This window comes from Rhineura floridana, chromosome 7 (assembly GCF_030035675.1).
Source record: "Rhineura floridana isolate rRhiFlo1 chromosome 7, rRhiFlo1.hap2, whole genome shotgun sequence".
Taxonomy (NCBI): domain Eukaryota; kingdom Metazoa; phylum Chordata; class Lepidosauria; order Squamata; family Rhineuridae; genus Rhineura; species Rhineura floridana.
The window spans coordinates 43132967-43146029 of record NC_084486.1 but is presented as its reverse complement, the minus strand read 5'-3'; the positions used below and the strand labels follow the sequence as shown (position 1 = coordinate 43146029).

Genomic DNA, 13063 nt, shown 5'->3' with positions numbered 1-13063 from the left:
GTTCACAGCTGATCAGCAGATCAACCTGTTCCCCCTCCAGGCGTGGCTAATGGAAACACTTTGTTCTGGCGACTAAGTGTGTTTACAGCCTAGGATATGGGTACCCACCAAATTAGGAGATTGTGTTGTACAGGCAATGGAAGGTTTAAGTTACTCTGTAGGAAGACTGAGAGGCAGGACTTTCTTTCTCTTCAGAATGTGTGCCTTAATGTGCTGGAACACATTAAGCAAAAACAGTCTCTGAGCATGTACTTCATCCCCCCACTAAGAAACTGCAAGCATTCCACCTGGGGTGGCCCAATGCAAAATGGGACAGGGCTCCTCAATCTTTAATAGTTGTGTACATGCAGGAGTTTCAGCCGGTGTAGCTTGACATGCACGAGCCTCAACCTCTTGAATCTGGTAATCTGAAGTCTACCACAAAGATGTTTTGATCAGGGAGGAATTCCAGTTCAGAGGTGTGGCTTGAAATTTGAAGTTGGCACTTCTCATAGGCATTAAATATTGCTGGAGTACTATGTAGCAATGGAGACATGAATATTCCTTATTTTGATATTATTGAAGGAAGGGCACAGTAGGACTGGGCTGTGTATTCGGCCAAGGCCTGAGCCAAACTGAGTCTTTTCGGAGGCATTTGGGCCTCAGCTGAGTCAGGATGAGATAGACCCAGATCACTACGGGTTGGATATGGCAGCCTAGAGTGATCCGGAGCTATCGGGACAGGGTTATGATCTGCTAAGTGGAAGGATTTATTCTGTGCAGTTGGTTGCCTGCTTTGAGGGGGCAGAGAAGGAGACATAGTGTCTCCTTCCCCCTTCCCAACTATATTTCTAATTTTAAAAACCCTTAGCCCCCTCCCAATAACTTCAGGGATGGATCCGGGGCGGGTGGATGGTCCCATCTTTGGGGCAGGGAGGATTGGCCCATTAGGGCCACAATGCGAATAGGGATGGCTGTGCACAGCCGTAGGGCACAGTAACTTTTAGTGTGAGGGTTCCTGATCATGAGTGTCCCTATGCATGTACATCTGGACACACAGCAAGAAACATTTCATGAATTCATCTAAACGCACTGATGTCAGGGGTGTAGCTCATACCCACAACATTGGTGCCTTCTGCATATATGAAACATTCACAGACAAGTAAAAAGGTTTGAAACTGGAAATCTGTCTATATAGATCTTGGGGGAGCAATAGTGCATAGATAACTGTTTGACCACTATTGGATCCTACCACCCTTTCTTCTACTTCTACAACGACAACAAATAATGTCAATAACAAGACTGGTCCCTGTGAAATTCTTGCCATCCTACGACTGCTTCTTGTTCAGAATATGGAGGTTTCAGCTTCTTGCATGCACCAGCACCATAATCGTTTTATTTGTTTAGCACTATGCCATTACAAACAGATCATTCAAAGCTGAGACACAAATTTAGCTCAGCTTCTTTTTTCATGCTCACTTATTTGGAAATTAATGATTTCTAAGAGAATATATTTAGAATCTGATTTCAAAAAATATATATATTTAGAATCTAGGACTGTCATCCAATTAACAGCTTGTAACAAATCTTCAGCACTTTTTACTTATTAAGCCTATAATTTGATGTACGCTTTGTGGAAGTAAGCACACTGAACATAGCTAAATTTACTTCTGTGCAAATATGCATAGTCATAGTCACTTTTATTACAAGGGATTCCAATCGCATTCAGCTGAATGCACCAATGCCAGGGGTGTGACAAAAAGGGTATCCAACTGACATCAAGGGGGGGGGGGGGAGAGAGGCCGGCATTGCTGTCTCATTGTCCCTTCCATGACTATGAAAATGGAAACTTGTGAACAGAGCTTAACATCATCTTCTTCCATTTCCAATGGAAGGCTGGTCTAGTAATTCATTATTGATAATAGGATAATAAATTATTTCAATAGGCAACTGTGTCATAAGGAACAGTACATATGAATGGTTTTTATGCAGTATTTTATGGTTATGTATCACAATATCCAGTTTTACTGACTTTGGTTTCTCTAGTTGGCCACAGAAATGGAAAAGTTAATGGTTCAGAGCCCTTGATATACAGATAAACCCACTCAGCCTGGGTGGGTCACACACCCCCAATGCATATACCCTAATGGACGTAGAAAAGTTAGGCTAGATTTATTAGTATTTCCCAGCCTTCCAATACCCAGTAGCACTCCCCTCCCCTCTGAATTAAAAATGGGAGGTATGCTTCATTCTTAAGATTTACTTCTAAAGCAGTGCTGGAGACCGGCAGCCCTCCAGGCTCTAAAGACCAATACTGTGGGAATCATTTCCTCTTCTCCAGGGTGTGCGTGTATGAAAGAGAGAAAGAAAGAGGAGGAGGATAGAGAAGGGGATGCAGCTGCTACATGGTGAGCCCAGGAGATGGAGAGGGAAAGAGAAAGATAAAGAGATAGATGGGATGGTGCACAGAGAGAGCACATGTCCTATCCCATCCTGCACAATCTGCCCACTTTTAGTTCTCACTGCCCACTAGTGGCACATGACCTCCACTAGATTTCCTCCAAAGGACAGTAGTCCTCAAACAGAAAAATGGTTCCCCATTTCTTTCTAGACTGTGTACTAGACAGCATGATGGCACTTACCTGACCCCCAACAGGTGAATCACTGCTACTTCCCCAGGAGTGGGAAAGGTGAGGTGACAATGAGGTTGGCACTGCCCTTCCCTCCAGTAAGCAGCAGTGATTCACCTGCTGGGAGGTTACATAAGCATTGCTGCCCCACCACGCTATCCATTTCTGCTGAGATGAGGCCATCCTATGTTTCTGCATTGGTTATTGATCTGGGCTTGCCTGCTGATTGGAAAAAAAGGTAAGCTCAAGGCACTGATAGATGCAGACACACATAGATAGCTGCAGGCCACTGATGCAAAGATGCAGCAGAAAGGTCCATTCCCAGCAGAAACATTGGAACAAGGCAAGGCCAGAGTAATTAATCATGCTAAGACACAGCAGGCAACCCTTTCTGTGGCTGGTTAATTTAGGATCTTGATACTCGGAAGCCTTTAATTAGATGATTTGTTGCAGACATGAACTCTTCTATCACAGCACACTGTTTCGAAATCACTGCTGTGAAAGACAAGATATCTTTGGGTCTCCCAACTTTAATTTTTATTTATTTATTTATTTGACTTTTAAGCAGCTGCCAGTATGACTGGAGCAGCATACTCTTTTCCTCATTGGAGGTGCCCCTGATGTATGTTCCTTTCCTTCACAAAACCTGCCATTAGCCCAGTTGTGAGAAATAAAGGAAATACAGCTATTTATTTCCCCCCTAACAGGATTCATAGCAATTTGGGGAGTTATGTAGATGGCAGAATAAAAGCTTTAACACACACACCCTTTCTCGGTATCACTGCTCTGATCAGAGTCACTGCTCCCTGCCACTTCTTGAAAGTAAGAATTCCAAATCCATATTTGGGCAATATCTTAATTAGGACGAAGCACAATATCACAAAATAGTAGCAAATTTTCAAGTTCTCCTCGGGCAAGATGTTACATACAGCAGGGCAGGGTGGGGCTGGAGGGTACGAGGAAAAATAAGATTTTAAAAGTGCAAAAATTAAGCTGGATGTTGTGGACTCAGTTCTAAAATGGAGATTGCAGCCTGCAGGGCAGAGCAATACAAAGCCCCTTTATGCCAGGCTTGGAGAGATTCAGGATGAGTGCAGGTGCCCCCCTGCCCAGGTCTGTTGGCTGAACCAGCCTCTCACCAAATGGACAGGTAGCTTGCTTTCATTATCCCTGTCAGCAGAAAACTTCAAAATGCATTCCAAGGCCAGGGCTGAGCCGGCCCAGGATCCACTGCATACTGAGTTAGTCTCACTGTATTGGCATGATTTGGACCCAATCCCTGCTTCCCAACTTCTACCACTCTTGCCATGATCAGTTGGGCTGTTCTGCCACCCCACAAAGCCCTACAGGGGAAGGATGGGGGTTACAACTGCAATCTCTGCTAAGTGCTAGATCAAGGATAAAGAAACTGAGGTCCTCCAAATGTTCTTGGACTCCAGTTCCCATCAGCCCCAAAGCCAATGGTCAGGGTACTATGAGTTGGATTCCAAGAATATTTGAGGGCTACAGGTTCCCTGTCCATACACAACAGATGTAAGATTACACACCTAGGATTCTGGGACAAAGAAGCAATGGCTGTTCAGCTGTTACCCAGATCTGTCACACACCTTAAGCCAGTATTGTCTAACCTTTGTTCCTCCAGTTGTTGTTGGACTAACTCCAATAATCCCTGAGTAGTAGCCATGCTGGGTGGGACTGGAGTACAACAACATCTGGAGGGTCACAGATTCCACATCCCTGCTTTAAGCAAAACAGTGCCTGGTTAGGAAGATAGCAGAAACATGACAGACTTTATGTTAGCAAAGCCAGAGGTTAATTCTGGATTGTGTACTAAATAAAAGAGTCAATTGGATCAAAAGTTCATGCTGTTGCTGAGTAATTGGAAGAGATGTAACCCTCAAAATGCAAAATATATCTTCAGGGGGCAGAAACTGAGTTTTTCGATGGTAGAAAGTACGAAACTCAGGAAAGCCTATCATGGTTATGCCATCCCTCCACGGTCAGAGACAGTATGCTTCAGAATACCAGTTGCTGAAAACCTCAGGAGAAGAGAGTGCTCTTGCATTCAGGACCTGCTTGTGGGCTTCCCATGGGCATCTGGTTGGCCACTGTGAGAACAGGATGCTGGACTATGATCCAGCAGACTATTCTTGAGGTCTTAATGGCACTCTAGCCTGGATAAGCCAAGATTTATTCATATTCATTGGAGAAATGCATTGAATTGTTTTAACACCAGGTTGGGCTAACATTTTGCCTTCTAGATGTTGTTGGACTATGACTTTCATCTTCCCTACCCATTAGCCATCCTGGCTGGAGCTGATGGAACCTGGGAGTCTAACAACGTATGGAGGATTATAGGTTCTCCATTCCTGATCTAGTGTAATGAATTGCTAGACATTTTATTGATTATTGAAAATATTTGTTCTGTGATAGCTAGTTCTCATTATTTATTTTTGTTCTGAACTTTATTACAGTCACCAATTTTTATGGCTTTAAAAGAGAATTAGACAAATTCATGGAGGATACAGCTATCAATTATTGGTCCATGACTTGTTTATTCTGCATGTATTACTACTAGCCATAATGGATATGTTATGCCTCCACTGCTGAAAGCGGTATGCCTCTGAATACCAGTTACTTGGAATCACAAGTGGAGAGAGTACTGTTAGGGTTAGGTCCTGCTTAAGAGCTTCCTAGAGACATCTGGTTGGACCTTGTGAGAACGCACTGGAAGGATCTAAGCCAGTGGCTTCAGAGAAGTATGTTTTGAGCTGGGGTTTGGAGGCGGAGTGTGAGGTAGCAATGCTACTTTTGATCTTTAGAGCTAATCTAGTGCAATGGCTAAGAGACTGGGACATGAAATACCAAGTATTATAATCAGCATAAAACTTGCTCCTCCTTTTAAGGAAAGGCAAATCTGCTTAGAAAGTTTCTATCAGTCCTTAACCTCACAAAGCAGCAGTGGACGAACTTCAGCCTTGCATTCCCTACTTATTTTGTTTACTAGAATCCCTATGGTCCCACTATGTTTCTAGTTCATAAAGCAAGAATGCTTAACCAGGATCCCTTTAACAGTCGAGGCATAGCTGATGTAAGTAACTAGCACTGAGCAAGCACTACAGCTTAATAAGGTCATTATCTTACTAAATCAGACCATGTTTGATATAGTCCAACATTCTTTGCAAGAATCCCAGCAACCCACAGTGTTTGATGGTCCACCTGAAATTGCTCCACCATGGTCTCTCTTCCTCTCGGTCCTCATACAACAGACCACCTTTTGCTCAAGAGTATGAAAAGTGTGAAACTCCCCTTTACTAGTTCAAAATCAGGATACTGTTGTCCTGTAGCAGTATGATGTCCACCGTGTACTATATTGACAAGACACCTCGAAAACAAAACAAACAGTTATCTTTTCGGCGCCAGGTCAAGACTTTCCTCTTCTCCCAGCCATATTAGCATGTGTTTTTAAATTTGTGTATTTGTTTTTAATGTTTTTAATTGTTGTAAACCCCCCAGAGAGCTTCGGCGATGGGGTGGTATACAAATGTAATTAATAATAATAATAATAACAGGGTGCTGGACTGGATAGGCCTTTGGTCTGATCTAGCAGGGCTCTTACATTCTTAACTTACTTTGAGTTCAGTAATTGAAGAAGAGAGCCAGTATGGGGTAGTGGTTACAGTGTTGGACTACAACCTGGGAGACCAGGGTTCGAATCCCCACATAGCCATGAAGCTCACTGGGTGACCTTGAGCCAGTCATTGCCTCTCAGCCTCAGAGGAATACCACTTACTATGAAAACCCTGTTCATAGGGTTGCCATAAGTCGGAATTGGCTTGAAGGCAATCCATTTCATTTTTTTCATTTGAAGAAAAGAGATAAATAAATAAACCTGATTTGGTTATATCATGGCTGTTTTGGTCCCATGTTACAATTCTGCTTCAGTAAAATAGTTCATAAGAATATGTTCCATCCTTGCAGAGAAATAAAATGGGAGACAATAAAAATCCCCCCATTCCAATTAGACAAGTGCAAGGGACAACAGAAGATAAAAACATTCAAATATACATGAACTATAGAACTGAACTAGCTATATCATGGATGGGTGACCTGGAGCAAACAAAGGTAAGGCTCCTGCACTTGTAGAAGAGGAAATCTCACCAGGTGTAGTTCACAAGACAAACTACACCTGCTGAAATTCTTTCTTTAAAATTGAATATCAAGCTCCACCTGCGAAATTCTGCCTGTGCACAATTTAACAAGAAGCAACATCTGCTGAAATTCATCTACAGAATTATTAAAGGTGTAGGAGCCTTCTCCTGTCTTGCACCTAGCCACCCTAGTTGCACAATTTTCAGTGTGAAAGCTCAATAGGCATCATGTTGGAACAACAGCTTATCTAAACCAGTTGTGTCTAATACTAGACATCTGAAATCAGTATCTGAATGTTTGTATTTTATAAAATATCAGACCAAATGAGCTTCTAGTGCTCTTCAGTTCCAAGCATATAACCTGGGAGTAAACCTTGCACACAATGATACTTACTTCTGAGTAAACTAGCACAGGACTGTGACAAATTTATTTTCAAAGCTACAATTTCTCTTGAGCTATAAAAGACTAATCTGTAGTTGTGACAGGAATGAAAACTGTCACAAGGCTTTCCTATCTCTTGCCTCTCTGGTGCATAGGACACAATCATTGTTTTGAAGGAATAATACCAATTTAAGAACAAAAGTGGCACAGAAATGGTTTGTGGATGGCTTGGCTAGCACCCATTAAAACTGTCCGTCTTTGACCTCTTTGACTAACCTAACCTCCCTATAAGATCTAGGCTGATGACTAGAAACAATTAGCAGCTCTCTAGGCCTCCAAAGAAGCTGCAGCTCAGAGGACTCCTTATCAACATGAACTAATCAAGCTATATAGTTTGAGAGGACTAAAAGGGTGATAATGATTTTTGTTCATAGCTTCTAGTGGCCTTTTGATCTACTACTGGCTGTTTAACCAGTTTCTCCAATGATGTCAAATTCAAAAATTCTTAGTAGGGAAAAAATGCATGATGGGGTGGAAAGCAGACAAGAGAATAGGCTGATTATGTCTTTTATTTTTCCACATTCCACAAAGCAACTCATCCTCTCTCTAATTTGCAATGAACAAATGTCAGTCTATAGCTTTGGCTCTAAATAGGCCATCAAAGAGCAATTAGAAGACACTGTTCCCATTGGTCCATCTCTTTTGATGTAAAAATAAGTCCCTTTGTATATGCAAGCCCTCACTAAAGGTAGGGGTGGAAATGGCTGAATGTGAGAACATCAAGAGAAACCCAACTGTTGGCAGTTTGCAGCCTGGTTAGGTTATGAATTTCTCTAACTAAAACATCTTCCCAACATGGTAGGAGAGGAGCACTTTCATCAAGTTGCACAGAAGCAACCTGCAAACCATTTACATTAGAGTCATCCCATGAAAGTAAGGTACATTGCAACCTGTGAGGCAGTGTCCATGCCAACTCAGTAAATGGCTTGCTTAATGTAACTTGTGGAATCAATCACACTAAAGAATCTTTGTTGTTGCCAGGGCTGGTCCTACAATGGCAGAGTGGGGCAAAAAAAAAAAAACCAATGGCAGATGCTGGGGGCAGCAGTGGCAGACCACTTGCTTTCACCATTTGGAGGACAGTGCTGTGTGTAGCCTAAACTAGCCTGCTGCCCTCAGGCATGGGAGAGAATGCTGTCCCACCATCAGTGTTAAAGCATGATTCAACTGCTGGTTCTTTTGTCTTCTGTAACTGGAATTGGGGGTGGGGGGATCTTGTCCTTCCTCTGGCAGTAAACGTCTTGGGCTGGCCCTAATTGTCACGTTCATTAATGTTCTGCAGTAAAGGAATGTTGCCATGTTTCTTTATGTGTGCCTGTGATTTCTTTAAGCTGTTAATGGTGGGATACTGTACATGTCTACTCACAAGTAAGCTCCATTGAGTTCAGTGGTGCTTGCCCTCAGGAAAGCATACTTCTGATTGCAGCCTAAGATTGATTGCAATCCATCCTATGCACACTTCTTCCCAATTCTTCCTCTAACTTTTGAAAATACATGCATAGGGTGGGCTGCAAGAGCCTCCCTTCAGTCTTCTCTGCGTTTTCCTCAGAAGACAGCAAGTAAGCACTGTGTTCATTCAGTGTTGCAAAGTAACTTCCAAAGTATATAAGACTGAAGTCAAACACCAATGCCTTCACTCGAAGTGTGTATGACTGCAGATATATTCACAGCCTTACACTTACTATGCATATTTACTCGGAAATAACTCCCACTGAGATCAATTGCGGCTTACTCCCAGGGAAGTATGCACAGGATTGTAGCCTGATTCCCTGGTCACTGCACATGGCCTTCTTAAAAGTATACATGAAAATAATCGGGCTCACTGTTTGAAAAGAATACACACACACCCCAAAAAACCCCCACAAAGAAATGTATGTTTAGGAGTTAGAAGGGCTGGCTGTCAGGAAACCTTCCATATGGAATCGTGTGTTTTAAATCAAATCAAGATTTGCTGCTTTGCAGCAAGTGAAAGATTCCCTGCCCATTCCCAATTAGGATATCCGTCCAATGAGCGAATAGCTTTGCGGGGGTGCATCTTAGCTTTCTTCCCCGCTTGATGATCCCTTTGTAATCTCATCTTTGGCTGTGCTGTGTGTCCTCCCCCTCCCCGGGGGTGGGGGCGGGAATACCCAAGGACCCCGGGGAGTATAAAGTCAGCTCAAAGGAAGCAAGCTGAGATTCCTGAACTTCTTGTGAGCTGCAAAGGATACTGTCTCCCTGGGATTTCGCGCATACACTTATTTGGGGCAAGAGAAGGCTCGTATACTTTTTTTTTTAGGTTGGAGGTGGATTCGAACCTGTAACATTTTGAACTCCTACACTCTTTCGCCATCGTAAAAATGGTAGGGCTATGTATGCAAGGATCCCGCTGTCAACTTGTGGCGGTGGTGGTTGCTCTCTATTTGTCTGTCTGTACCGGTGCGACAGGGAGCTCCGCTTCACTCTCCAATGCTATCCTCAAGAGTTCTGCGTCGGCAGGTTCTCCAGCCACCCCGAAGCCGTCAGTGTACGACGGAAGTAACACGCATCACGCCGTGGATTTGCACCAGGTAAGTGCTTAGCCAGCTAGTTGTTTTATTTGGGGAGGGGGTGCTACCTATGGGGCTCCTTGATGTCTTTTGGTGTTCAGTAGCAGTTCCTCACCTGCCTTTCCTCATCTGCAGGGCTATCCGTGTATCGAGGATGATGACTGCAAAGCGGGAGAGTTCTGCAACGCCCCTACCCTCCCGGGTTTGTCTGGGGGCCAAGTCTGCCTTGTTTGCCGCAGACGCCGCAAACGCTGCCTCCGTGATGCTATGTGCTGCCCGGGCAATTACTGCAGTAACGGTGAGTATTTTTGCTTGTATGAATATTTTTGCTTGTATTCCTGAAGCTGGACCTATTCTGGGAGAAGAATTGTCAGACAAGGAGAAAAATGGGTGAAAGTCTGCCCAGGATTGTCTTGTGGCTGCAGTAGAAAGTGCCTTCCTCAACTGTTAGTAAAACAATCTTGAGTAGTTATCTTAACAGCACAACAAAACCGACTAAACTGGCTGTAGGTGTGGTGGTATTAAGGGTTGCTCTTTCTTATACTGTTGTCTGCCCCCTTTCTGAGAAACATTGATTGTAGTAATGGCAAATTGTATCAACTGGCTTTTTGGCTTTTATGCTACAGTTAAAGGGCATGAAAGTGGGGGGGGGGAAGCTTGCTGCAATGTGTAATCCGTACTGCACTTACCTGGGAGTAAGGCCCATTGGACTTAGAGGGGGTTTGTACTGAATAAAGGAGGAATATTGCTGTATAGCAATTGTATAGTGTATTTTCCTTGTGTGTTGTAGCAAAGTCACTGATAAAGGGAAGATTGTTACATATTTAGGCAGGCACTCTACTATGATTCCAAAATTGATAATAAAATGCAAGAACTTATCCTTGGTTTAACTATTGTTTTATCTAGGCTGGTACAGTCTACCCTGACCGGCAGTGGCTATCCTGTTTTAAGCAGAGGTCTTCCCCATAATTTGTTGCTGAATTCTCTTAAATAGGCAAATGGAAGATTGAACCTGAGACCTTCTGCATATAAAGCATATGTTTCATCACTGAGTTATTACCCCTCCCTGAAGTTGGCCCCAGAATAGAATGCTGTCTCAGGCTGAGTTTTTGAAGGATGCAGAGATGCTGGCCCACTCCATTGCCTAGTTTCTGTACTAATGGTGTTTCAAACTTCCAGAAACTCTTAAGGGGATTCACATAGTAGGGGATAGAATCAGGAAAATGGCACAAACACCTGGATTATTGGGCACCAGCATTGAGGTAGTAGAAGGGTTTGAGACTTCAGGATAAGAAGCAAGTAATCTTTTCTTATGCTATGTACTATAAATGAACAGAGAACTAAGAATCATCCTCCATTTTCCAGCATTTGACAGTTTCCCCAGACACAACCCAGGCACTCCCAAAATTCCTGTCCTTGGTTAAATTGCTGGCTTGTCTTCATTGCATTTGTTTTTTCTTATCAGGTATCTGTGTACAAGTGGAGTATGATAACATCCATCCTGGGGAGATCGAAGAGACCATCATAGAAAATTCTGACCATGGCACTTTGGACCCTCACGCCAAAAGGACCACAGCTTCATTCCAGTTACACCATCCAAAAGGTAAGGTGTTGGCAGCTATTCAGACTGAGGGGGCAGGAATGGAAGAGGGCGTGTGTTTTTTTAAAAAAACTATTGAGGTTTTCAAAAGTTTTAAGAAGAGTTGTTGATTGTGACTAATACAGATGCATTGTGAGTGGGTAGTATATGACTGTCCATTACTTGTTGCAAAGTAATGTATTATGGAGAATGGTGCTTAGCCACTGCAGCAGTGTGTTTAAAATCAGATGGCTGTACGTCAGTCCCCGTTACATTCCTTGCAGGGTTCTTTTAAATGGATGCCTTCCTTCGTTAAGGCTTTCTCTTGAAACCTTAAATGGTGGCATTCTCAATAACTAGGTATACTTTTCTAGCACTTGGGTAGCCATTAGTTTGAACATGGCTTTCCAAAAAGGCTATCCCTGCAGTGTATGGCATTTATGGAGTGGTACACAGTCACACATGCCAACAACTGTTAGTAGCGGCATGAACAGATTGTATGATGTTGTTATGTGGTAGGGCAAGATACGCACAACCAGATAACATTCTTTAACACGTTGCTTGTTCATTTCAGTCGCTTGTAAACTTCCTGCTTGCAGGGAACAGTTTTAACAATTAAATCTGTCAAGGAACCCTTAATATCTGACACAGAAACACTCTGTGTTAGAGGGTTTTTTGTGTAGCAGTGCCCAGGACTTCTGGGGCCTCACTGTTCTGCATGAACTGAGCATGCATTATATAATACTCCCCTGTGGCTGCACAAAGCAGATGTGAGTCTTGGTGGAACTCTTTCAGGAAAGCAGTTTGAAAACCACTGGTTTCATGTCAATCACTTCTTGCATTGTTGCTTAAGGATAAACAGATATTCTCAACTTCCACTTTCTATTTTCCTTAGGTGAAGAAGGCGATACATGCCTCCGCTCTTCAGATTGTGCTGAAGAGCTTTGCTGTGCCCGTCATTTCTGGTCCAAGATCTGCAAACCTGTTCTTAAGGAAGGCCAAGTATGCACAAAGCATCGCAAGAAAGGTGCACATGGTTTGGAGATCTTCCAGCGATGTAACTGTGGGGATGGATTGACTTGTCGGATACAACGGGACCATACAGTCAGCAATTCTCCCAGACTACACACGTGCCAGAGACATTAGCTGTTGCTTTTTGCTAAACCTGATGGACTTGAGAGACTTTAATGAGGTGTGGGATGCTCTTGTTATGGAAAAATCGCCTCCAAGGACTTGACATGTTTTTAGAGTTTACACTAAAGTACTCCAGCATCTTGCCCCCTCAAACTGGAGTATGAGGCATGTTTCTTTAGGGAACTATTTTTAAACTTACTAATTACAGTAAATTACTGTGTCTGTAAATTCTTGGGAGTGGCACTTAACTGTACATGATATAGGATTTTAATTTTTCCTAAAGTGCTGCATGATCTTGTCTATTGTGACATGTGTTGTACACACTGGTTTTATTTTATTGAGCCTATAAACTGACGAGTGAAATAAATTTCTTTTTATCTATCTGGTGGTGATTCTATTAGAACTGTCTGGTACTTCTGTACAGCAATATCTGCTAATGTGCTGCCTCCATGAGTGCATAAATAGCAATATAAGAATGGTAGGGAGGGATTATACTTGCAAGCTAAAAAAAGTCTAAAACATATGGCACTCCTCAGTTTTTAATTGTAGGTGTACCAAGTTGTAACTCTAGGGACTACTTTCTATTGCCTTAACCTGTTCTGTGGAATATGTTGCATGAT

At 42.9% G+C, this 13063-nt stretch overlaps 1 protein-coding gene across 1 annotated transcript; it reads left to right on the top strand.

Annotated features, from left to right (window-relative positions):
• Nucleotides 1-9304: 9304 nt before the first annotated feature.
• DKK1 (dickkopf WNT signaling pathway inhibitor 1) lies at nucleotides 9305-12824 on the top strand. The gene is made up of 4 exons (XM_061635358.1): nucleotides 9305-9751; nucleotides 9866-10028; nucleotides 11196-11333; nucleotides 12205-12824. Exons 1-4 carry the CDS (start codon nucleotides 9542-9544, stop codon nucleotides 12453-12455), a joined length of 762 nt encoding a protein of 253 aa, XP_061491342.1. The 5' UTR covers nucleotides 9305-9541; the 3' UTR covers nucleotides 12456-12824.
• The last annotated feature ends 239 nt before the right edge of the window (nucleotides 12825-13063 follow it).